General features: G+C 39.3%; 2 protein-coding genes across 2 annotated transcripts in view; both read right to left on the minus strand.

Annotated features, from left to right (window-relative positions):
- LOC132838411 (NACHT, LRR and PYD domains-containing protein 3-like) overlaps nt 1–27,518 on the minus strand; it is an 89,824-nt gene that overhangs the window by 55,255 nt on the left and 7,051 nt on the right. Inside the window, exons 2-3 of the mRNA XM_060858720.1 lie at nt 709–825; nt 212–266 (exon numbers count right to left, since the gene is read on the minus strand). Of these exons, the coding sequence (XP_060714703.1) occupies nt 212–266; nt 709–825 (172 nt within the window). The remainder of the gene's footprint in view (nt 1–211; nt 267–708; nt 826–27,518) is intronic.
- Nucleotides 24,401–27,218, minus strand: LOC132838413 (ribonuclease inhibitor-like). Its single transcript, XM_060858726.1, has 3 exons — nt 26,505–27,218; nt 25,944–26,120; nt 24,401–25,787 (listed from the first exon to the last, which is right to left on the minus strand). Exons 1-3 carry the CDS (start codon nt 26,738–26,740, stop codon nt 25,781–25,783), a joined length of 420 nt encoding a protein of 139 aa, XP_060714709.1. The 5' UTR covers nt 26,741–27,218; the 3' UTR covers nt 24,401–25,780.

Raw genomic sequence — 27,518 nt, forward strand, 5'->3', positions numbered from 1 at the left:
GAAACACACAGGAACAGATCTAAACATTATCATGTTACAGTGAGAGGGGCTTTTAATTTATAAAAAAAAGTAGACGTCTCTTTTTATTATCACATTTAAACTTAGAACTGAAATTCTGATTACTCATAAAACTGATTACCCATAATGCTGCTGCACATCAAGACATTACAAGGGATCACAAAACACATTAAACACTAAAACACACACACACCTTGAACACGGAGTCCAGATGATTTCTGCTGATGTTTGTTTTCTTCTTTCGTGATCTGTGAACAAACACATCATGTGATATGGACGTATTGGACGTATATGGATGTATTCATAGCTGCACAAATCACACACTAATAAATACAGACACAGATATTTAACACTATCCTCTTAACACAATACACTGATTTCAGGATTTCCTAACTGACACCAACATGTTTAGAAACAAATGTTTGAATAAATTAATAAAATCTTTATATTGTCATTAATGTCCCAGGTGTAAATGTTCTTCTGTAGCACCACAGACCCTCCAGCTCAGGGACTGCAGACTGAACTGAACTCTTAAAGCACTTTTCCTCACTGCCAGTCCGAGAGCTGCAGCACTGCACAGTTTAGTGTTTTACTGCTTCAACACCTGATAAAGCTCATGAAGGGCTTCATAATGAGACGAGTGAGTTTGATCAGGTGGAACACTGCTGTAAAACACCTCACTATACTGACCTCACATCAGAAGAACTGTCTCTGTCTCTGAAGTGAATTGGAAGTCCCATTGACGCGTCACTCTTCATGGACACACAGCTGGGTTCTGGTGAGTCTGATCTCTTTCCCTCCATCATTCTAGAATTACAACAGAAATATCAGCAATAATTAATACTCTGCTGTCTCAGCACTGTTAAACAATGTGTTCATCATTAAACACCAATAATTCCATCTTTTTAATTCAGATCCAGTCTGTACACTTATTCAAACAGGAGACAGGCCTCATAAGTCAGGAATTACACTGATATCAGGAGTCCCAATCACAGCTAACTGACTCAGCTGGGTCTTAAAGCCTGTAGAGTTCACTGACACAAAGCTATGCTGCTCTTATGCTCCACATTACACAGTCCTTTTTACTCTTCTCTCAGTGAATGATTTGTCTAAACTGTTCTTAGATCAGATCAGTGATATATTCACTGCTATTAAACACCTTAAAGCAAAGTTGAGTTCCTGTGTTAACTAGTGAGTGTTTAGAGATACAGATGAGTTCCCATGAGACGGTGTGTATTTATTGCTGGTGAATGTAAAAGTAAGTCACCTCTCGTCTTTCTTTAAGTCCTGTTTTCCAGACTCACTCATGTTGGCACACACGGCATTCACTAAATTCCAGGGGTTTCGTTACCACGACGTGTTTCCGGAGGTCTTGGAAAAACGCCCTTTTTCAAAAAAGAGCATACCTACGAAGGACAAAACAGTCATACAGGTAGATTTATTTTAGAAAACAAAATAACACACACACACACTCACACACACACTCACAGTTTCTCGCGCTCTTTTACAAGATGTGGCGCTGTTTATATATCATTGATGAATTGACTGCTCAAAATAAATCAGTAAAAGTATATATGAATGCAATGAGTCAGGCATGGTGTGCTCTCTATAATAATCCATCGCCTCCACTAAAAAGCATCATAGAGGCAATGCCTTCTCACCGCACAATGTTAATGAGAGAGAGACAGTAAATGATCAATCTTACTACGACTCTGTCTTCATTGGCGACAGTTTAACTTGATGTTTAGTCAGAGTTTCAACACACTGCACAAGAACACTTCATTTGATGTTAAAGTGGTTAAGATGGCTACAAGCAGCAAGATGTCTGTCTGCAGTGCAAGAAGTGGCAAGTCATCATTGCATCATCAGCGAGCGCAGCCCATACACGGCCCAGAGCTGAAGCTGCCAAAGTGAGAGCATCATATGCTAGTCAGAAGGCTAAACTGAAAATGGAAAAGGCCACAAGAGAAGCTCAAAATCAGCTGGAAACAGTAAGATTAGACACTGAGTTGGAAGTGTTAACACTACAACCAGAAACTGATGCAGCCGATGAGGAGGCACAAGTGCTAGAGGATGCAGAATTAGCAATGCATGCAGTAGAAAGAGAAGGATCTGAAGCAGAGAAAGCTAAAATTGAACGTATCAGTGAATATGTCAATTCTCAAAACAACCTTCAGAACCTTCTCCCCCTCCACTCCTATTACCTTTGCCCGTCACTCCTCCATTTCATGCTGGCTCAAATAACATCTTTGTAACATGGAGTCCTGCTACGAAAGGTACTTCACATGCACAGTCTATCAAACATAAGCCAAAGTCTGAAAAAGCTGACAGTATGCACTTACCTGCAACGAATCTATCTAATCTGTCTGAAGGTGCGATTACGTCTGAAGTTGGGAGGACCAGCCCTGGAAATAAGTGCATCCCGAGGGGGGAGGGGCAGAGACGCAGAGACGCGCAGAGACGCGCACACGCGCACACACATACACGCACGCACACACACACACACACACACACTTTCTCGCGCTCTGTCACTAGTGATGGCCGGTTCGTGAACGAATCGTTCTTTTGAACCGGTTCTTTTTAGTGAACTGGATGAACCAGTTCACCAAATCGGACTGATTCGTTCTAAACAGTTCGCGTCTTGAGTCAGTGCTGATCCACAAGTTACTAAAGTTTTTCACTTTACTCACTCTAAATAAACTAATATCCCGGAGTATTATGTAACTGATATGTAATGTGTGCTGAGAGAACTGTGAGCTCGAGCTGTTGACACTGCGCATGCGTAAATCACTGAACCGATAAAGCGAATCATCAGTACAGAACTGAAAACTGTTTCTTTCGGACGCGTCCGACATACTGAGAACCGATGAGCTGTTGTTACTGCGCATGCGTGAATCACTGAACTGATACAGCAACAAATGGAAATGGTTATGATTTAATGTCTTATCAACGTATGAGTGTTTAACTCAGTTGCATTAGTTTTTGAAACAACTGATGGTGCGAAAGAAACATTTTAAAAGTATGCTTTTTTGTAAGTTTTTGTAAGTTGATGATTAGTTTATTAACTTATATCTTTAAGACACGTAAAACATCCACATTTGCACATCAATGCCTGTACTGGGTGTTTTAGTTGCAAAACTTAAATGTAAGAAACGTATTCAACTAAAGTTATGATTATAAAGAACTTTTTGAATGTGTTAAATTGATTGTATTAATATCTGCCGGCAGCGACGGGATGAAGGAATTTACGTCATTAAGTCATTGTGAATTACGTAATTACGTCAGGACGTAAAACATAGGTCACTAATAGGCGGACCGCGGTCCGGGTCCGGACCCAGAAGCTGTCCAATATGGACCCGGACCTACAGCTAAAACAAAAGGTTCTGATTTAAAACTTGACGGGGCGCTTCTATTTTAATCGGCGAAACTTTTGCAATCTTTACAATAGTCGTAGTGGAAACGCACAGACCAATTGCATGCGAGTTAAGTCATCCCACGTGATAACACTCAGCCAACTCACCGCAGAGGAAAGCCGATTTTGAGGAAAATTGGGTTGTAGCTGCCTCTCTACATTACTATTATAAAAAAAAAAAAGAGGTGTTATTTGTGTAGTAACACCCTTTAGTTCAGGAGTTATTGACTCGGGAATCTCGAATCTGTGAATATGCGGCCAACCTTACTTAAGTGAAAGGGAGAATAAAGAACAAATGGCGCTCTCCAAAAAAAAAAGTGGACAGCGAAAAACCAAACCATTTAATCCAGAATGGACAGACTGATTTCTGTTCACACTTACCATTTCACACTAAACCAGTGTGTCTCATATGTACAGAAACTGTGGCACTTATTAAAAGTGACAATGTGAAACGCCATTATGAGACAAAACATAAAGGATTTGAACAAACATATCCACTCAAATCTGAAGACAGCGTCCCTGAGACAGCTTTCCCAGGTCTGAGGGAAGTAGCCCTATACATCCTGACCATGTTTGGCTCTACATACAACTGCGAGGCAGCTTTCTCTACAATGAACATAATCCAAACTAAATATCGTTCCAGGGTCACTAATGAGCACCTCCACATGTGTATGAGAGCGGCCCTGACTCCATTCAAGCCCAGGTTTAACATCCTGGCAAGCCAAGGTAGAGCTCAGTTCTCTCACTGAGATATAAAAGGGAAAGTTAAGCACTTTATTTAAACATACACAATTTTCACATTTTATTTATTTTCTCTTATTTTGAAATGTAGCCCTACTTTTATTTATTTAATGAGAGAACGTTATACATATCTACAATCATACATACTGTACGTGACAATAAATATTGTCAAAAAGTTTTTGAATTGTACTGAATTTATTTGATTTGACAGTCAGGTATTGATTGCTTGCAGATGTTGATACAACTACTAGGCTACTTAAATATATATCACACTAACTAGTGAGACATTATGATCTTCCGGACCTTTGCTTCAAGAAATTTTCCCTTACTGGACCTCTTTAAATTTTAGTTGAATACCTCTGACATAAAAGAACTGGTGAACTGGATTATTGAACTGGTTCATTAAAATGAACTGTCCAAAAGAACCGGTTTGCTGAAAAGAACCGAACTTCCCATCACTATCTGTTACAAGATGTGGTGCTGGTTTGTTTGTATATCATTGATGGATTGACTGCTCAAAATAAATCAGTAAAAATATTGTAAAAATATTAAAAAAAATTTCCAGTTTCCTCTTATTAAGGGCAGTGTTCAAGATGTGAAGACAAGTGAAAGTGCTATATATTTAAATATTATACTCTAAAATGTGCAGTTTTACTGTATTGGGGGTCATAAATCCAGTCTGTGTTGTCCTTTAAGGACTTTAATGTTCAAATATTTGCTTTAAATATTTTTGTTAAATATTCTTTGGTAAAAATGTAAAGCTCATAATTACTTTATCTACCTCATTTGTGAAAATATATTATTTGTTTTACGTGATAAGTCACTTCCTGTTTTGTCACTTCCTATTTCATCACTTCTTGTTAGTGCTCACTTCTCCATGAATGCAATGAGACAGGCATGGTGTGCTCTCTATAATAATCCTTTGCATCCACTAAAAAGCCTCATAGAGGCAATGCCTTTTCACCGCACAATGTTAATGAGAGAGAGTGAAAGTAAATGATCAATCTTACTACGACTACATGCCCCTTTTCCACCGAGGCAGTTTGAGTGCTGGTTTGGAGCCAGAGCCTAATTTAGAACCAGTTCTTTCTTTTTCGACAGCCAAAGCACCGGCTCTGAACCAGGAAAAGTGGTTCTTAAGTAGCACCAAAACGTTACTGGTCTAGACTTAAGAACCGCTTTCGTCAGGGGCTGTGGGCGGGGCTACTGTTAGCGCATTTGATAATGTACCTTAAGTATACTAATGTTTAATACACTTTTACTTTACCACAATATGATACATTATCAGCACACTTGATAGTAGGTAGCTACATGCTAAGGCTAACTTTTTTCTGTGTTAATGATAAAATAATGTTAGGTTCTTTCTCAATTACAACCTCCGTTTATACAGATTACATGGAGCTGCACGGACATGTTGGATTCGCCGCGTTTGGATGTTAATGTAGGTTCACAAAGCCATGAGCATTAACAGTAAAGCAACATCCGCCATTGTTGATGTGTTTGTGTTTGTCGCTGCTGCGCTAAAGTTGCTGGGAAACGTGACATGTATACAGTGACGTCAGACTAGGCTCTGTGATGGAAAGGTGGAAAGGTGGAAAGGTAAACCTGTTCTTAGAAAGTTTGCCAGTGGAACCAACTTTGAACCAGTACCAGTACTAACTCTGAACCAGCACCCGGTTTTTTTGGTGGAAAAGGGGTATATGGGGCGTTTTACACCTGGTCACTTCATGTGTTTTCTCTGATTCGCTAGCTATCTGATTCATTAAAACTGTTCCATTTACATTAGGCCACATAAATGCGTCTTGGCGAATCGGATATCAATCCGATCTTTCTACTCCCGCCGAAAATGCAAATATATTTTACCTCATTTCCGGGGTAATTGAAATGGAACACGTTTTGGTGTATGTGGTTGCTACAAAAACAGCATTTACTGTTTGCTGCATTTTCGCTGATGGCAGCAGTGCATTTTAAGGCCAAACGAGAGACCTGGGTGAAAGATCGGAGCCAGCACTGGTGGGAAAACATATTTGTTTCTGGCGCGATGCACGACGAGCGAGTCACCTGCGAGTGACGTACATCCGTTTGGGAGGAGTATAGCACTGACGTATGTGGCTTGAACAACCACATGCATTTACACCTGTCCAGTTTCATCTGAAACGCGTCCCAGACCACCTCCTGAAGTGGTTTGAACCATCGGATTTATATCCGTCTCAAAACCGTTTTGGAGGGCATTTAGACCTGGTCTTTTTACGATCGGATAGCTATCTGATCACAGAAAACGCATGAAGTGACCAGGTGTAAAAACCCCCTCAGATGAAACTGGACAGGTGTAAATGAATGTGGTTGTTCAAGCCACATACATCAGCGCTATACTCCTCCCAAACTGAAGTACGTCACTCACAGGTGACTCACGAGTCACAAATAACATGGACGACACGCAGGCACTTATTGCTCTTTGGAGCGATGAAAGCATCCAACAAAAGCTTTGTAAAACATATAGAAACAAAAGTATATTTAAGTATATACACCAAAGCGTGTTCCATTTAACTTGGTGTTTAGTCAGAGTTTCAACACACTGCACGAGAACACTACAGTGAAAAGGCATCATTTGATGGTAAAGTGGTTAAGATGGCTACAAGCAGCAAGATGTCTGTCTGCAGTAGAAGAAGTGGCAAGTCACCTTAGAGCATCATATGCTAGCCAGAAGGCTTAACTGACAATGGAAAAGGCCACAAGAGATGCTCAAAATCAGCTGGAAACAGTAAGATTAGACACTGATCTTACTGATTAGACACAACAAACCTATCTAATCTGTCTGAAGGTGCGATTAAGTCTGAAGTTGGGAGAACCAGCCCCATCATGAATGCACCGGCTAAGCCTTACGTTGCTCAATACATTCCTCCAGCTAGCACACCACATCAGGCAGAGTCTTTGGCACGGTATTTAGCCAGACGAGACCTCGTTAGTTCAGGACTTTACCTATTTGACGATACGCCTGAAAATTATCGGTCATGGTATTCCTCGTTCACCAGTGCAGCTTGTGAAGTTCACCTCACAGCAACCCAGGAACTGGACCTCATGCCTAAATGGCTGTGAAAAGAATCTGGCGAAATGGTGAAGTGGATCCTCAGTTCATGTCAGTAACCCCAATCTTGCTTTACACAAAGCATGGGAAAGACTACGTGAGTGCTATGCTGCACCAGAAATCATTGAAAGGTCATTGTTTCAGTGATTGGACAGTTTCCCAAGGATTTCAGTTAAAGACCACATCATTACGTGAACTAGGGGATTTGCTTATGGAAATCCAAGGTGCTAAAGAGGATGGTTATCTCACAGGTCTGTCATATCTTGACACGTCACGTGGAATAACACCAATTGTAGATAAGCTCCCATATGGGCTTCAAGACAAGTGGATGACCTCTGGGTCATGCTACAAAGAACAAAATGACGGGCGCTTTCCTACCTTTGAGTATTTCTGCAACTTTGTGTGCTGTGAAGCAAAGAATCAAAATGACCCTAGCTTTATGGATCAAAGCAGTGCTACAACAACTGCAAAACCAGACAGATCCATTGTGAAGAGTTTCCAAACCAACAAAGCCATCACAGTTCACAAAACAGATGTGCGTGCAGCCAGTGATGACCCTAACAGAATCTGTCCATTACACAATAAACCACACCCCTTTAAAAATGCAGAACATTCAGAAACAAACTCTTCAACGAAAGAAAGGCCTTTCTCAAAGAGCAAAGAATATGTTTCAAATGCTGTTCTTCGGTTTCTCACCTCGCCAAGGAATGCAAGTCTTCCGTAAAGTGCTCTGAATGCGGTAGCACCAATCACGATGCGGCCATGCACCCTGCCCATCACAAGTAGTCAAGGCTCCTTCACTGTCACAAGAGAATGGTGGGGAGGAAGATGATCACTCTAACAAGGATGTTGTCAATATAAGTTGTACAGAAGTTTGTGGTCCAGGTCAGTGGAGCCGCTCATGCTCAAAAATCTGCCTTGTGAAGCTGTACCCAAAGAGTTCCAAGGACATGGCCATCAAAGCCTATGTAATTCTGGATGACCAGAGCAATCGTTCATTAGCAAGACCAGTATTCTTCGAGCAGTTCAATGTGGAAAGTGAACAATTCTCATATCATCTCAGAACCTGCTCTGGCATAATAGAAACATCTGGCAAGAAAGCTGAAGGATTCCAGATTGAATCCCTGGATGTAAAGGTTCTCATCTCTCTTCCTCCACTTATTGAGTGTCATGAGATCATGAACAATCGCTCTGAGATTCCTATGCCAAGTGCAGGTCTTTACCAGCCTCATCTGCGTCACATAGCCAAGCACATTCCAGAACTAGAACCAGAAGCAGAAATACTTTTGTTACTGGGAAGAGATGTGATAAGGTCAGGTCAGGACAAGGTCAGGCAGCAAATCAATGGACCAAACAACACGCCCTTTGCCCAACGACTGGACCTGTGCTGGGTAGTAATAGGAGAAGTGTGCCTGGGTAATGCACATAGGCCAGGGGTCGGCAACCCGTGTGTATAAAATACCCTGCTGTTTTGTTGGTGACGTAATACGTGGGCGGAGTTCTAGACCTGCACAGACAAGTTCGGACAGGTTCTAATTAGTTCAGTCGCTATGGACGAGGAAAATTATTGTTTATTCGGATATGTGCGTCCTTGAGACTGTATGTTACATTTATTTATGATTAAGATACACATTATGCTACTGTTTATGTGCATTAATAATTGTGAGCATCAGGTTTATATGTGTAATATTTTTTGGTCACGTGTCATGATAGCATGGGTATGTTAAAGGTTAGCTTGTTGTTACAATCGCCCATACTAGTAGCATAATATTTAATCCTTTGTATATGTTTGTTGTTAAGCTAAGATATTAGAATTTTGACACACATACGTTATTTATAAAGTTAAATCAGATTTATCGCGATTACCTGTGTTAGATATTAAAGTTATTGCCGGGGTAATAGCGCCATATAGTGGCTAATGGTGAATAATTTACCCTTTACTGCATATGTTCTATTTCACTGTTTGTTGCCTTAGTCTAAATGTATACTTTATTATACCACTTGTAAATTCCTGTTAAGTGAATTTATTATTTGTTGTATTTCAGAAACCACATACCCACATACATACACACACAAACCCAAATGGAAACTGCACATGATTCAATCTGAGCATTTGAGCTATATATGTTGTGGACAATCCATTATTGCATCATCCCATAACCTTCTGATCGAGGTTGAGGACAAGTATTGACACATCAGCATCTCACACGCATATATCTGGAACACCGCGCCTCTAGAGCCGCATGCGGCTCTTTTAGCGCCCCCGTAGTGGCTCCCTGGAGGAAAAACTGCACTTTATGGTGGATATGACAAGTGACCTAAACATGCTCAGCAGAAGTCTTCAGGGGCAGGGAAAGACTGCACTGCAAATGATGGAAGCTGTTTTGTTATTTGAGCGCAAGCTGACTGTATTCGCCAGAGATGTACACTGAGGCACGCTCTCTCACTTCCCCTCCCTGAGAGAGTTCAAAGACGGCCATCACAATCACACACTCAACAGAGATTATTTCCAAAGTGCGATCGTTGATATGCAAGCTGCGTTTGGGAGCAGATTTAGCGAGTTCTGAAAGGAAAAAATGACACTATCTTTCACTGTCACACCCCAGGAGATTGACGCATCCTTGTTGAACACATTCCCAGGAGTAAATCAAGCTGACCTTGAAATGGAAATGGCCGGTATAGCTGACAAATATTTATGGGTGTCAAAATTCAAAAGTCTGATAGCCGTGCTTGAAGACGTCACTCGTCAGAAAGCCTATGCTGCCCAAAGCCACAACTTGAGCGAAATTGAAACCCTTCCAACACCTGAGAAACTTGTGTTTGAAACATGGAATGCTCGTCCTGACAGTTATAGGTGCTTGAAGAAATATGCATTTGGAGTATTATCCATCTTTGGATCAACATACCTCAAGTCCAAATACTGCACCGGCCTCACAGATGAGAGCTTGCAGTCCTGCGTGAAGATTAAAGGTTCATCTTACATGCCCGAGGTTGAGAAGCTATCCAGTGATGTCCGAAAACAGAAGTCACATTAAACGGGTGAGAAGACAATCCTGTCATAGGCTCATATTTAGTAACAAAGTGCCTGTTTTTATAAAGAGATTTATGATTTTTGTCAGTGTTTGGAATGACACTTAGGGATATTATTGTGTTTTATTGCTCAGGTCCGAGGATTGCTGCACTTGTATTGTGCGTGTCTGTTGCTGAGATAAGAGGGGGAAAAGAGAAGAGGATGCTGCTGCATTGTACACTTGCACTTACTTACTTGGCATTTGCAGAAAACTAAAGAGAAGAGGATAATGCACAGAAATCGAACTTAAACTGTCTTATTTTAATTTTATGATTTACATTTTCAAAAAGCTACTCTACTGTGTTTTATTTTTTAAGCCAGCTGCCTTTTAATTGCAGGCTATTTTATTACTCATTTGCAATTGTAGCCTATTCATTTGTGTCTGTTGCCGCCATAAGGGGGAAAAGAGAAAAAGATTGTTCTGCATTTTATTCATTTGCACTGACTTCGGCTACTTAACTTGGCATTTGCAGATAAATAAAGAGAAGAGGATAATGCACAGAAATGCACTGAAATCGAAATTAAACTGGCTTATTTTCGCTTTATATAGCCCACTCACCTTTTCAAAATGCTGCTGTTTTATTTTTATAATTGCAGGCTGTTATTGCACTCTGTTGCCCAGATAAGAGGAAAATGAGAAGAGGATTGCATTGTCATTAAGGTTTGAAGAGGACTGCATTTTTTTCCATGGGGACGTCTGAAATTATAGGAGGCCTATTATGCACATTCCATTCTGTTTTTGTTTTTCAGCTCCATCTGTTGAGGACATAGCCTTTCTAAAAATAATGGACACAAACATCTATAGAAGCGATGTTAACAGCTGAGTAGCTCCCCTACCGTTTAGAGAACCATGCAAGCCATGGCCAAACAATTAGGAGCAAGTTAGAAGCCTGCAACAAACTCTGAAAAGAAAACCTGAGATGCAGCAACAGTATGTGGCATTCATGGAAAAGATCTTTACCAATGGACATGCTGAGGTAGCGCAACCACTGAAAGAAGGGGATGAATGCTGGTATCTTCCTACATTTGGGGTCTATCATCCCCAAAAACCCAATCAGATCAGGGTGGTCTTTAATTCCAGTGCTCGATACCCCGGGCATCTCTCGCAACGATGTACTCCTAACAGGGCCTGACCTCAATAACTCCCTTGTAGGCATTCTGCTATGCTTTTGGAAAGAGAAGGTTGCAATCCTAGCGGACATTTAGCAGATGTTCCATTGTTTCTTGGTACATGAAGACCACTGTAACTTCCTCCGATTTCTATGGCTCAAGGACAATGATGTGAACAAGGAAAATATTGAGTATCGAATGAAGGTCCATGTCTTTTCGGAACTCGACCATCTCCTGCTGTGGCCATTTATGGGCTGCGAAGAGCCATCAGCGAAGGTGCACAGGAGCATGGTGCTGATACCGTCAACTTTGTGGAAAGACATTTCTATGTTGATGATGGTTTGGTATCTGTACAATCTGAAGATGAGGCAATTGATTTGCTCCAACGAACACAGGCCTCACTAGCTGAGTCAAACCTCTGTCTGCACAAGTTTTGCGTCGAACTCTCAGGCAGTTATGGAAGCCTTTCCACCAGAAGATTGTGCCCCAGTAATCAAGGACCTAGATCTGAGTGGAGAAACTTCACCCACACAACGGAGTTTAGGTCTGCTATGGGAGATTGCGACCGACACATTCACTTACTCCGTATCGACCGTTACCAAACCATTCACCATTTTCTCCAAGACCTAGATCAGCTTCATGTTCCACATACTAGTGTTAATTTCGTCAACTATTTTTAATTTAGTCTTAGTCTTGTGCCAAATGTCCTTGTTAGTTTTAGTCATATTTAGTCATTCACATATCTTTTTTTGTTAGTCAAGTTTTAGTCGACTAAAAGTCTCGTCATTTTAGTCTAGTTTTAGTCAAAAGAAAACTCAAGGTATCTTAGTCAAGTTTTAGTCGACTAAAAGTATTTTCCTTTTAGTCTAGTTTTAGTCAAAAAATTGTAGCTTGACCACATCTGGAATCTATTGTAAGAATAAATACAACGAGGCCTCATTAAATGCAATAATATAAGGAACACAAGTGTTATAATGGAAATAAATAACTTTTTTTTTTAACAACTTAATGCAAGTTATACATGGTATTGCACACACCATTATTGATGATATTTGGAGCAATATTACATGTAATTGTTAAACTTGATTCCCTTACATATACATTTGCTTTTAAGCCTAATTATTAATTTTGATTATGATGTGATTGTGACAGGGGGGTGGGAAGAGGTTTCAGGTTGGGGGTGCTGAGTTTTTTCTGTCACCACTTTTGAATAAGAAACAAAACTCTGCGAATCACAAAAGTATCAGTGAGAAGTTGAGAACACTTGTTTAAACAGTGCATACACTCGAACTTGACTGCACATCACTTTTTTACTTTATTGATACTGCTTTTAATCGTAATGCAAAGACCGGTCATCGGGACATAAGCTGTCATGTACAATAAAAGAGCCTGCGCAGCGACAGGAAATATAATTTAACACAAAAAGCCTAGATGGTGGACTTGAGCTCAGGAGTTTTTTTTTTTTGAGCGGCGTGTGGACGAATTGTTTCCAAGCACACACTAAACAGCGTGAAGCCGCAAACTCGTGAATATTTTAAAGGCGTAACAGCTGATGAAAAATCAGAGACAATTGTAGACAAAAATGAAGAGAGATTTTATCTTAGTTTTTATTTTATACAAAACATTTTCGTCTCGTCTTTTTTCATCAACAATAATGCATGTTAATTTAGTCTTAGTCAGCGTTTTTGGACAGTGGTGCAGTCTTGTCATCGTCTCGTCTTAGTTATGAAAATAAAAGGTTGTTGACGAACATATTTCGTCTCGTCTCGACTGACGAAATTAACACTACCACGTCCATACACAACAACCTCACTAGTTGAATGCCATAGGTGCTGTGACATATCTGAAAGCACTTCAGAAAGATGGGCAAGTAGAAGTAGGATTTGTCATGGGCAAGGCAAAATTAGCACCCCTGTGTGAACCTACAATCCCAAGGCTCGAGCTCTGTGCTGCTGTCTTAGCATTAGAGATTGCAGATCTCATTAGGTATGAGCTGGATCTGGAGCTAAACTACATAAAGTTCTTTACAGACAGCAATGTGGTGCTCGGCTACATTTATAATCAGTCAAAACGATTATGTGTATGTCCACAATAGAGTTCAACGCATTCATCAGTCCTCGAGACCTGAGCAGTGGCACTGTGTACTTACAGAAGAAAACCCTGCAGATCATGCATCGCGATCTTTACCTGCACGATGCTTGGCACAGAGTTCATGGTTTACAGGTCCCTCCTTCCTGCAGCAGCACAACACAAAAGGCTGCATTTGCAAAAGAACTGTTGGCCCTCCAAGCTAACCAAGTCATATCCAAAAGTAGTCACTTAAGGAAACTCAGTCCAGTCGTTGGAGGACGACTAAAGTTCTCTGAGCTTGCAATTGCAGAAAATAATAGAATAAGTCTCCCCAAAGATAGCCACATATCCCTACTGCTAATTCGACACCACCATGAGCAAGTAAAACATTAAGGCCGTCACATGACAGAAGGAGCTTTCAGGGCAGCAGGACTGTGGATCCTGGGAGGCAAGTCACTAATTAATTCAGTACTTCACAAATGCATAACCTGTCGCAAGCTGCGTGGAAAGCTGGAAGAACAACACATGTCAAACCTGCCACCTGAACGTCTAAAAGTCTGCCCTCCCTTTACATATGTGGGGCTCAACATATTTGGACCCTGGTCTGTCACAAGCAGACGTACCGGAGGAGGACAGGCGGAGAGCAAGCGGTGGGCCATCATGTTCTGCTGCATGAGTTCTAGAGCAGTGCACGTCGAGGTCATTGAATCTATGGACACGTCGAGTTGCATAAATTCTCTCAGGCGCTTCTTTGCACTCAGAGGCCCTGCGAAACAGCTCCACCAATTTCATTGGAGCGTGCAAGGAGCTTGGAATGGACTAACTGGTGCAGAAGTACCTCAGTGAACAAGGATGCAGCTGGGAATTCAACCCACCGCACAGTTCTCACATGGGAGGCTCGTGGGAGCACCTGATCGGCATTGCCAGAAGAATCCTAGATTCAATTTCTGCAGCTGAAAACTCGCTTAACCCAAGAAGTTCTTTGCACACTAATGGCAGAAGTTACTGTTCTCATTAATGCATGACCACTCCTACCTGTGTCTGCAGACCCAGAACAACCATTCATACTTTCACCATCAATGCTCCTCACACAGAAGACAGGAGTTCCGCCTCCTCCTGGAGACTTCACGGACAAGGACCTGTACCCAAAGCCATGGAGACAAGTTCAGGCTCTTGCAAACCAGTTCTGGACCCGCTGGAGTCGAGAATGCTTACCTTGCTTGCAACATTGGCCAAGTGGATGGTACCTTGCAGAAACCTTCATGTGGGAAATCTAGTTCTGCTCAGGGACAAGCAGACGGCTCGCAACCGTTGGCCCATGGCCAGAATCTCAGACATTTTACCTGAAAGGATGGCCATGTAAGAAAGGTTGAAGTCACCACGACTGACCAAGCCAATTTAAAAACCTTTCTAAGGAGAATTGTATAAATCGTTCTTCTACCGAAAGACTGATCTAGAGACTAAGGTTTAGCACACTTACAAGTTCATAGTGACCTCACATAGGTCAGGCGGGGAGTGTGTTGGCCTTTAAGGACTTTTGTTAAATATTCTTAGGTAAAAATGTAAAGTTCATAATTACTTTTTTATCTACCTTATTTGTAAAAATATATTATTTGTTTTACGTGATAAGTCACTTCCTGTTTCATCACTTCCTGATCTTCATGAATGCAACAAGACAGGCATGGTGTGCTCTCTATAATAATCCATCGCATCCACTAAAAGGCATCATAGATGCAATGCCTTTTCACCGCACAATGTTAATGAGAGAGAGACAGTAAATGATCAATCTTACTACGACTCTGTCTTCATTGGCTACGGTTTGACTTGGTGTTTAGTCAGAATTTCAACACACTGCACGAGAACACTACACAGTCAGTATCTGGTGTGACCACCATTTGCCTCATGCAGTGCAACACATTTCCTTCACATAGAGTTGATCAGGTTGTTGATTGTGGCCTGTGGAATGTTGGTCCACTCCTCTTCAATGGCTGTGTGAAGTTGCTGGATATTGGCAGGAACGCTGTTCACTGTACACGCTGTGGTATACGCCGATCCGGAGCATCCCAAACATCTATTGTGTATTCGGCACATTCAGAATGTTCCCACCTTCAACAGAGGTCACATTGCACCTGAATTACAGGAAAAGTAATACATCTGTCATTTAAAACAATAAATCTTTTTAGAAAGGGAACATTTTAACTGAAAAATATATTGCTATAATAAAGAGCAGTTGGAACATCATAGGATAAGTTGAACATTTGCTGAATTACAATATTTCAATTTCAAAGCCCAAGTATACGTTTGAAGACATTAATGGTTATTCAAGCCAAACTTACATTAGGTTTCTTTAAGTACTTTAAAAGTATAGATATGAACTGAATGTGTGGGATGAATAAGATTCCTGACCATTTCAATTATGCTTTTTTCAGCATTACCTTCCAACATGAAACACACCACATTGTAGTCCTCTGCATTTCCTAGAACACAATGATTAAAACTGGCTCTATTCCAAAGAACAAAACAATCCATATAAAGTTCATCCAACTGTAGTGCAAAACATTTCAATTTAGATTTTCTTTATTGCCAAGTATGTTTTTACATACGAGGAATTTGTTCTAGTACAGGAGCAATGAAATGATACTAGAAATGATACTTGAAAATGCATAGTGTGACAAAGAGTAAGACTATAATATGATGTAGAATATTTATTGTAAATGTCCAGCATAGTGTTTTTGTATTCTTACTTTTTGATGAGATATTTCTGTGCCTGAGTCTGTCTTGTCTAATACATTTTGATTTATGTTTTTTTACTTTACATTTACAATTGAGTAAATTACTAATGTCCCTAAACTTACCTCAATATTTTAGCAGTGCACATACAATCTCCATTCTAGCCAAAGATATAGCACTTTCACTTGTCTTCACATCTTAAACACTGCTTTTTAAAAGATACAGTTCTGCAAACTGCAAAATTCATGTTTTAGTACAAATCTAAGGAAGGACACACCTTCAAAATTAGAACTCACAGCTGCTCGAGTGTTGATTTTCATGTGGGAGGTTTTGCACTTGCCATTCTGCACTGTGCTTATCACCAACTCGCAGCTTCAGAAAGTTTCTAGGCATCAATAAAAACATTTCAAGTTTGGACATTTTAAACATTATGCCTTCTGTGCTTCCATGGTATGTGGGTTTAACTCCAGTTTCGCAGAACTTTACGTTCATACAACATAAATCCTTTCCCAATGGATTTACAATTAAAATGCTTTACCTGGTCATGCAGACGATCTTTCAAAAAGGGGACACCATCCAATATTACAAAGATTTTTAAGTATTCAATAAAAAATTCAATCGAAAAAAAGATTTGAGATTACATAGTTTATCACACATACCACAAGCATCCATTGTGCTCCAAAGTTAACAGCGTGCAACCAAATATCCTCTAAAGGAGATTTCATCTGTGGGATGATCATTTGACTTGCATCATGTAGTTACATGTTATGTATTATGTTATGGTTATGTAATTACCATCAACTTTTGGATTACTTAAATACCTTTATCAGACATCCAAAAAGGCCAGAAAATAGAGAAGTTGACCCAGATACTCACAGCAGATGCACTGGTTTCTGTTAAAAATAAACAAAGCAGTAAGAATTCTGAAAAATTACAGGATCCTTTTAATAGTACACTGACACTTTGCACACCTTTTGCTTTTGAACTGGATGGTGTAGGTATACATCAATGACCTGTGAAGATAAAATGTTAAACAACCTATTTGTACTTTAAACCACAAGTAGGCTAATTTTAGTCTCACTTACTTCATCTGACAGCCACTCAGACCCTTGCAGCATGCAAAGAGAATTGTAAAACAGCTTATAAGGTCCCACAACTGCTTCAACCTGCCCATTTTTTCGTTCAAAGCCGACAGCTTTAGCACTAAAGGAACATTTAGCAAAGTCAGTATTTTTAAAAAATGGGTCATTAAATATAGTTAACTCAACAGGGCCAACGTGCCAACAGAAAATGAACTATTTTCAAATACTGATATCTTTAAAAATTTGAGTCTTGAGGCCTTTTTAGGTGTCAAATGTGGCCGGCCAGCATTTCTAGCTCCAGAGAAATCAAAAATGGGAAACACTGGTAAAGATTAATAAGCAAAACAGTCTGCATCAATTTGCACAAACAGGGTCATAGATGTATTGTGCAGCACTATATTTATACCAAATTTATGTGTACATGAATTTAGAAAATTTGAGAGATATAGCTTGTGCTTAAATCATGGGATGATCCAGGTATTATTAAAGGTCAATATTAACAATTAAAATATTTCAAAATATTACACAGTGCATGAAAACCATATAATACAGTTAACAATGTACCATGTGAGTTAAATGCATCCTTTGGTCCTATTCAAGAATAAGACAGTAAAAAATAGATAATGGTTTATTCTAATAGTTCCACCCCTTGTTTCTAACTTGTGACCATTAGTTCTGTAACTGGGAAAACCAAACCTGTCAAACCAGCTTATGCAAATAACAAACAGGTGGAATTGGTGGCAAACTGGTAAAAAGTGACCAATGGGTCAGAAGTACAATCTCGCCATTCGTTTGGGGTCATAGGCTGCTGTGACACTTCTTTTAATGTGCAGCAGTTCACAAAGTGTATGGTTGATCTTTTAAAAATATATATTTTAAGAATACAAAACAATTGCAAAAATCCCCTTACAACTAATTTTTGTACTTTTAAAAAGCACTTACTTCATTAACAACTTCTCATCCTTGATCGCTCAGTATTCTTTTAGGGCAGCCATGTCTGTAGATAATAGAACAAAGTTGTTTTGCAACTTCAGCTGCAGTTTTGGTTTTCAATGTGAAGGCCTCAACCCACTTTGAGATGTAGTACACTCAAAAAAATGAAACATGGCTGTTGTTGGTTCAGAGAATATAAATAAATTTGGATTATATAATTATCTTAAGTTTGTGCATTGAAATTAAAATATTTGTTAATGAAACAAAGTTGTGTTGCTTCTGCAGTACAGCAGGCTGATCAGCAGATGGCGCACATGCGCATATAGAACGCACACGGTTTAATTTTGTCTTCTGATTAACGCCATTTTGTGCAGTTCGTTTTGTGTTTATGTGGAGACACAATTAAGATACTTTACTTATTTGCATTTATATTTATATTTTCAAAGATTAGAATTGTGAATTACAGATTACATAATTTCCAGATGTATTTCACGTGTGTAATTTACTTTGTTTTCACATAATTGTTAGTCACTCTGCATTCTGTTTTTGTTCGTATGTAATATTTTATAAATTATATAAGATATAATATAAATTATCCCAAAAAAAGAAAAATTACTTTTTTTCAATTGTTAAATATTAGCAGTTTCCCCCATTTATGTGTAAACAGATGGCCAGGGTTAGCATGAAGTGGTCGAAGATTTGCCTTTCATTGGTGAATTTAAGAACAAATGTCCAGCCCTCTTTATTGAGGTAAGTCTCTGTAACGTCAGCTATAATTACTTACATGGTTGTTGTAATTTTGAATTTTGAAGGATTATTCACGTTTATTTGGTTGGTTCATTTGTGGTAATGTTGTATGTGATCTGTAAGTGTTGGTGAAGACATACTGTTAGTATATTATAACACTGTAAGGACTGTCGCAAATGTAACACTAACTATAGCGATTTGTTGTTTTAAAACTGTATTAGGTGTCTGTGGAATTCAGTACGATTACAACCATCCCTTTGGTGTCCAAATTCATGAGTCAGCTCAATCATTTCTCAACTCAGCTCATCAGTGTTTTCAGAAAGAAAGGAGGAGCAGCAGGACAGAAGATCAAAAACATCCTGTCAGTTATGGATCAGGTTTGTTCTCTAAACTCATCATTTAAAATCTAATAATATTTCTCTATCTTTCAGTTATTATGCACTCAGCCTCACGTTATGAAACCATGATTTTCTCTCAATTAAAACACTAAAGGTAATAATGGTTGAGGGAAGATAAATAATGACTGAATGATCTTTTTTCCCTGGTGAAATGCATCTAAAGCCTGGCATATATCTGAGTTCAAATGCAAAACTTTCTATAATCCACCTTAGAGAAAAGAAGGTTTTAGGTAAACTGTTTTAATTTCAAGGCTTGTGTATAGCTTTACCATATTTTTCAGTAGCATCAGAGTTGGGATTTATGCATCTACAATTAGAACATAAAGACTAATTTTTAAAATTTTTTAAAAATTGCAATTGTGAATAAGCAAACTGCCCTGCGATGGGTTGGCACTCCGTCCAGGGTGTATCCTGCCTTGATGCCCGATGATGCCTGAGATAGGCACAGGCTCCCCGTGACCCGAGGTAGTTCGGATAAGCGGTAGAAGATGAATGAATGAATGAATGAATAAGCAAACTGCTAATAAGCAAGCTGCTAATGCAGCTGCCCGGCTTGTTTTCAACCTGCCAAAGTTCTCACATACCACCCGCTGCTGCGATCCCTCCACTGGCTTCCGGTAGCTGCACGCATCAGATTCAAAACACTGATGCTGGCCTACAAAGCCAAAAATGGACCAGCTCCCTCTTACCTCAAAGCCCTCATCACTCCTCGCACTGCACCCCGCACCCTCAGATCTACCAGCACTGCTTGACTGCTTCCACCATCTCTCAGGGTAAGAGGCAAGTAAACTACAAGACTCTTCTCTGTACTGGCACCAAGGTGGTGGAATGAACTTCCCCTAGAGGTCCGGACAGCTGAGTCACTGGATATTTTCAAGCGGCGGTTGAAGACCTACTTATTCAGGAAACACTTCAACTAGCACTTCTTTCCTTATCTTTTGCATTTAAAAAAAAACCTTTGACACTTTTTCATTGTAACCTTGAACAAATGTTTTAAACTCATGGTATCTTAAGTATGTAACTTAGTGAGCCAGCATTAATGTATCCAGTGTTAGAGATTTAAGCACTTATGTACGTCGCTCTGGATAAGGTACGTCGCTCTGGATCTGCCAAATGCTGTAAATGTAAATGTAATAATGGCTTTTTGGTCACACTTTTAAGGATGTCCCCATCGAAAAAAGACGTGAATGCATCCTAAAAGCCCTTGTTGTTTATGTGAATGAAGACCCCTCAAACCTTGTGAAGGAGTACATGGTAATTTAAGCCTGTTATACATATCTCTAATACCAATTCCCCTTTCACCTGGATTTTATGTAATTACATATTTTTGTATTCGAATTTTTTAGGATGTTGAACATGATGAAGCCCAAACCTCGATGTGCAACACCACCCTAGGAATCTACGTCATCAAACCTGAAGGGGCACATGTCACAGACCCTTACCAAGATGTTGGCATTATAGTTGAAGGCATCAAAATACTTGAAAACCTAAACAATGTTGCCAAAGCGTGTCCTATGATGCTTGGTCTAATTTATGCATTAAGCTTGGCCTACCCACAAGACTTCAGATACACATTTGAAACATTTTAAAAGCTTTTTATGGAGCTAGATGCCAACAAGCTGTCAAACAAGGTCCATGTCCTGAATAATAAACTTCTTTTGTAAGTATTGACTTGAGGTAAGGTTCAAGAGGTGGCTTGTTACAGTACATTTGTTCCAGGACTGACCATGTTACTCTTTTTTCATTATTGATCTCGTTTTAAATAAATGCTTTATTTTTTCCCAATTTAAAGGAGGCACAGACTGCAAGAGAGACTTTCCACCCACCTAATTTCATTTATAGGCAATGCTTTTATTTTTTGTATTTTACAGTCTGCTTTTAATAATAAGAAAACAGAAAGCAGTTTTAAAGATACAGATTTTGAACAAATAATTTTCGTTGGACATTTGTAAAAGGTATGTTCTTGAATACATTAAGTGCATTTACAGTGTATTTGTTTTTCTTAAAATAGTAAGAGAAAACAGTGAGAAAACAGAGAGACAGTACTGAGTTTTGCACAAGATCTTTTACATATTATTCTTGTTAAAATGTGTAGAATTAAACCCTACAGCAGAGGTATTCAACTAAAATTTAAAGAGGTCCAGTAAGAGAACATTTCTTGAAGCGAAGGTCCGGAAGATCATAATGTCTCACTAGTTAGTGTGATATATATTTAAGTAGCCTAGTAGTTGTATCAACATCTGCAAGCAATCAATACTGTCAAATATGTCAAATCAAATTTGACAGTATTGAAAATTTTCAAAATAACATTACATTTCAAAATAAGAGAAAATAAATAAAATGTGAAAATTGTGTATGTTTAAATAAAGTGCTTAACTTTCTCTTTCATATCTCAGTAAGAGAACTGAGCTCTAGCTTGGCTTGGGTTAGTGTTAAACCTGGGCTTGGAGTCAGGGCCGCTCTCATACACATGTGGAGGTGCTCATTAGTGACCCTTTAACCATATTTAGTTTGGATTATGTTCATTGTAGAGAAAGCTGCCTCACAGTTGTATGTAGAGCCAAACATGGTCAGGATGTATAGGGCTACTTCACTCAGACCTGGGAAAGCTGTCTCAGGGACGCTGTCTTCAGATTTGAGTGGAAATGTTTGTTCAAAACCTTTATGTTTTGTCTCATAATGGCGTTTCACATTGTCACTTTTAATAAGTGCCACAGTTTCTGTACATATGAGACACACTGGTTTAGTGTGAAGTGTGAAGTGTGAACAGAGTTCAGTCTCCATCTCACTCGTCTGTTTCTCTCCCTTTCTCCGTCTCACTCGTCTGTTTCTCTCCCTTTCTCCGTCTCACTCGTCTGTTTCTCTCCCTTTGTTTTCTACATGTATCACTATCTTTCTTTCACGTGTAACTTTACTCTAATTCTCTCTCATCTGTCTTGCACTGTTGAGTCAGTGTTTACTTCAGGAATACACAGACTTGATTGGCTGAGTGGTGTCACGTGGGATGGTTTAACTCGCATGCAATTGTTCTGTGCGTTTCCACTATCACTACCGTAAAGATTGCAAAAGCTAAGCCAGTTAAAATAGAAGCGCCCCGTCAAGTTTTAAATCATAACCTTTTGTTTTGGCTGTAGGTCCGGGTCCGGATTGGGCAGCTTCTGGGTACGGACCCGGACCGCGGTCCGCCTGTTAGTGACCTATGATCTAGTGTATATGTCTATGGAGGAATGCCCTAATAAATTAAACTCCATTCCGCGTTTTACCTACAGCATTGACCACGCTCCTGCTGCCTGAAATCCATTCCACTTGGCTCATTAGAGTCCATATAAATTAAACTCCATTCCGTGTTTTCACTACTCCCGCCTGCTACACTCCCGCGGCGCCACACAGCAATGTAAATAAACTAGCTTAGCATATCTAATGGTCTGGGGCCTGTTTCAGAAAGGAGGTTAAGTGTAAACTTAAGCCCGTTTCTTATACGCAGAGTCAGTTACCATAGCAACAGTTACCATAGCAACAGTTACCCTAGCAGCAGTTACCACAGTAACAGTTACCACGGTAACAGTTACCATAGTAACAGTTACCACAGTAACAGTTACCATAGTAACTTACTCTGTGACCCTAACCTGGTCGGAGCAGGTTTACCGAAGAAATCCTGAGGTGTTTAAACATCGCTTCCTCTTTAAAAAGGGAAGCGATGTTTAAACACCTCATTCATTGCACACATTTCAGTTACACAGACAGCAGCAAAGGGAATGAAATGTTCTGTTATGGACGATCCTGTTGATGAAGAGTCTGTATTCATTCGTAGGGAGTTACATTTACATCGGGAGAGGATTTTGAAGCTCAGAGTGGATTTTTTTTTGTCATATCCCTATGTATTTATATTTGAGCTGAATCCTTTTTTTTAACGGTCAATAAGACACATCCATCATCTCATCCATCCTGACATCAGAAACATCAGCCATCGCGGCCGTGCTCTTACACCCGAGCAGATGCTTTGCGTTGCCTTACGTTTCATTGCAAATCGTAGTTTCGGGGATGCAGAACATATTAGTAAGGCTAATTAATCATGATATCCATCACCACAAAACAACAAAAAGAACTTCTGAACTTTATTGTTGAATTGGTGATGAGTGATGCACTTTATTTAAATGGCTACTGAAGGTGAAAAATGTACTGCCTATTTTTGAAGAAGAAAGTGTTTGACTTAAGTGTGGGGGGAATGTTGTATGGTGAGATCTATTTATGTCTGTCCAGCAGGTGGCAGTAACGTAATGTCTTGGCACTGTTAAAAGCCTGTGATGTGTCCTAAATAAAGCGACCATCAAGAATGATTTCTCTGTGTATTTACTGGTCGGTTTCTATAGATACTACAATTACACTTCCAGTTATTTCTTAATTATATAAATATATATTGAAAAATTCTATATTAAATGCAAAAAAATAAAAATAAATCAATTAAATTCTACAAAAAATATTTTTTTAAAAAAAAAATCAATGCAGTCATCCTTATCCTGAAACCTTTACCTCTAAAGGTGGGTTTTTACAAACATTTAAGAAAAGAAAAGTGTTTGAGAGAGCTTATGACTAAACCTTGGAACTGTCAGTCAAACCTCATAACTCTGCCCCGCCTCTATTGGAATAAAGTGCTGCAAGCAGTTTGAAGATCTCTGTTTGGTTGCAATGCAAATGTAGGTTAAGTAAAGAACTGATGTTTGAATAAGTAACATTACAGCGTTTTTACTCAGAAAACACTGTCTATAAAGGCCAGTGTTGTATAAAGTAGTAGAAAGCAATACATGAGTAAAAGTACAAGTATCGTACTAGAAAAAGACTTTGGTAGAAGTGAAAGTTACCTTTTAGAATATTACTCAAGTAAAAGTCTTAAAGTATCTGATATTTACTGTACTTAAGTATCAAAAATCATTTTCTGATATTTAATGTACTTAAGTATTTGAAGTAAAAGTAAAAAGTAAAATTTCAGTGATTTTCAGAAGGTATAAGAGCAGGGGCGGTTCTAGGGTCTCATCTTTAGGGGGTTTTAGCCCTCAATGAGAATTTAAAACAAGAAGAGTTTTATATTATATATTATATGACTACATAGTAAGCCAAAAGTTATGGGATTATTAAATGGCAAAAGTTGACACCAAAATCTTATGCATGATGTAATGATGCCGGTCTTGAATCAAATCAGTTCATGTATGTGTGCATTCTCTACAAACAGTGTGTCCAATGAATGTAATAAGAATAGTGACATTTCACTGCTTTTGGTTGCCTCTTTGCGACTTTCCCCCGATTAACATATAGATAAACGCCTCCAGCTCTGACTGCGCGTGCCTGTGCTTCTCCGTAGAGCGTGCGGAGCGTAATGTAATCTAGGAGCAGTGATTCGCCAAACCTTATTGCAGTCGCACACATTTCTTCTGATTTTATTTTGTAGTAACGAGTAACGAAGACGCTTAGTGGAAAATAACGGAGTAAAAGTGTACATTTTATCTAGGAAATGTAGTGGAGTAAAAGTGAAAGTTGACATTAATTTAAATAGCGAAGTAAAGTACAGATACGTGACATTTCTACTTAAGTACAGTAACAAAGTATTTGTACTCCGTTACATTACACTGATAAAGGCTAATGTTTTTTTATTTAAAGAGTCTTTGTCAGATATTTGCTGTGTAGTTGTACTAGCCAATACAGTTTTAAGTACTGTTTTACCTTTTAAATAATGACATATTGTCCACATGTATTCAACAACAACAAAAACAGTGATTACAATAAACTTTATATCCTGTAAGTTGAAGAAAAACTAATGCGATGCACTTATTGCCTCAGATGAAGCTGTTTACATGAAATGTTAATATAATGACGCACTTGTCTGACCATTTATAAAGCCATAATACCAATTTTGATGACACATAATTATTTAAAAAATATGAGTTTTCCGACCGACAGCAATGACATGGAGCCTAAATTTGTTGTTTTATCAGCAGCAACAGCGTGTAACTAACTTATTCCTATCTGACTTAAGCTCAAATTTGACATTAAATGTCATTTTAATGTAGGATTATTTCCACTTTTAATATTCCATCTGAAGCAATGAAGCGTGTTTGTGCAATTAATTTTAAAGCTTAGTGGTTTGCTGTCTGCCGTGGGATGTTTTATAAATCAAAACTGTGCCATGATAAAAACATTTGGGAAACAGTAGCACTGATCTATCTGAGTTATTGTTATGGATCTTCTACATCTGAATATGAATGATTCAGCTCCCAAACTGCTGGAAATGTGGGACGTGTTCTAACGCTTCACCACCATAACTGCTTTATCCTGGAAAAAAGGTCTGAGGAGAGACTCCTGTCATACACCAGACCTGGTGAGTGTATTATGCTAAATGCTGAAAAACACAACAGGACAGAATTACAGACAAATTTAAACACATTGCTTATGAACAACAGAAGCATAAATACACACATTAGATGTGACATTTTACAGCACACAGTGAATATTACACAATATCATACAGTAAAGAGACAGTAAGTCAGTAACTCACTGTAGTGTCTCCAGTTTACAGTGTGGATCCTTCAGTAGATCAGAGAGCAGCTTCACTCCTGATTCTCCTGGATTATTATTGAGCAGATCCAGTACTCTTAGGTGTGATGAGGAGTTTGACCTCAGAGCTGAAGCCAGAGCAACACAACCTTCATCTGTAATACTGCAGCGCTCCATCCTGCAAGAAAGAAAACCTTCTCACACTTAACACACTCAGTTTTAGTATCGAAAACATGAACTACACAAAATCTTTATATACAGTACATTTACTCTCCATCTCACACACAACAATGACAATATATCAGATCACTACAATTACAGTTACCAGAGAGGAGAACTGGATGTTGTAGTGTTTATTAAAACTGTGTGTGTGTGTGCGTGAGTGTGTGTGTGTGAGAGTTGGTGTCTGCGTGCGTGTGTGTGTGAGTCTGTGTCTGCGTGTGTGTGTGTGTCTGCGTGCGTGTTTGTGTGTGAGTGTGCGTGTGTGTGAGTGTGTGCATGCGTGTGTGAGTGTGTGTGTGTCTGTGTCTGCGTGCGTGTGTGTGTGTGTGTGTGTGTGTACCCCAGTATCTCCAGTGTACAGTGCGGATCCTTCAGTACATCACAGAGCAGCTTCACTCCCGAATCCTGCAGTTTATTGTGACTCAGGTGCAGTTCTCTCAGACTGCAGGAGTTTGAGCTGAGAACTGAGGACAGAACTCTACAGCTTTCATCTGTCAGATTACAGTCCCACAGACTGGAAGAGAAATGATGAAATGTTTGATTTATTTCTCTGATAGTGAATTGAGGTGTTTCCATCAGTGAGAAATAAAGTGTCTACCTGAACACAAGGTTCTAATGTCAGGATAAAAATATAAAATGAACATCTGTGTACAGATGTGACAAGTAAGAATGAGCATCACAGAGAAAAGGATCCTGCGATTTCTCGCCACATCACATTCTCTAGCGCTGAAAACACGACCAATAGAGTTCAGTCGTGTGTAATTCTCTGTCACGTATACTGAAGCCAGTAACATGCTTGGTTTCTTTAATTCTCTCAGCTTTCACATTATATACTTTAGTCGTATATAAATCTTTGTGAACTCCTGTAAAGACATGTTATTCTGTACATCTAAAACATCTAAAATAGTCTGTGTACGTTTTACTCATTTGATGTGAGTAATTATTTACGGCCTATTTACGGCCGTAGTAAGTTATGAGGACACAGAGATCCAGACCTGTGTCATTTTTAATTATTAAATGGTCAATAATAAACTCCCAAAAACAAAACCTGTTGAAATGCTGGGCGATGAGAGAGAGAGCGAGAGAGAGAGAGAGAGAGAGATAGAGAGAGAGACTGTCCAGCAGTTGGCGGATACTTTAGTTCAGGTCTAGGAGGAGATCCCTTAGGAGACCATCTGCCACCTCATCAGGAGCATGCCCAGGCGTTGTAGGGAGGTCATACAGGCATGTGGAGGCCACACACACTACTGAGCCTCATTTTGACTTGTTTTAAGGACATTACATGAAAGTTGGATCAGCCTGTAGTGTGTTTTTCCACTTCAATTTTGAGTGTGACTCCAAATCCAGACCTCCA

Source organism: Tachysurus vachellii, chromosome 22 (genome assembly GCF_030014155.1).
Source record: "Tachysurus vachellii isolate PV-2020 chromosome 22, HZAU_Pvac_v1, whole genome shotgun sequence".
Classification (NCBI taxonomy): Eukaryota; Metazoa; Chordata; class Actinopteri; order Siluriformes; family Bagridae; genus Tachysurus; species Tachysurus vachellii.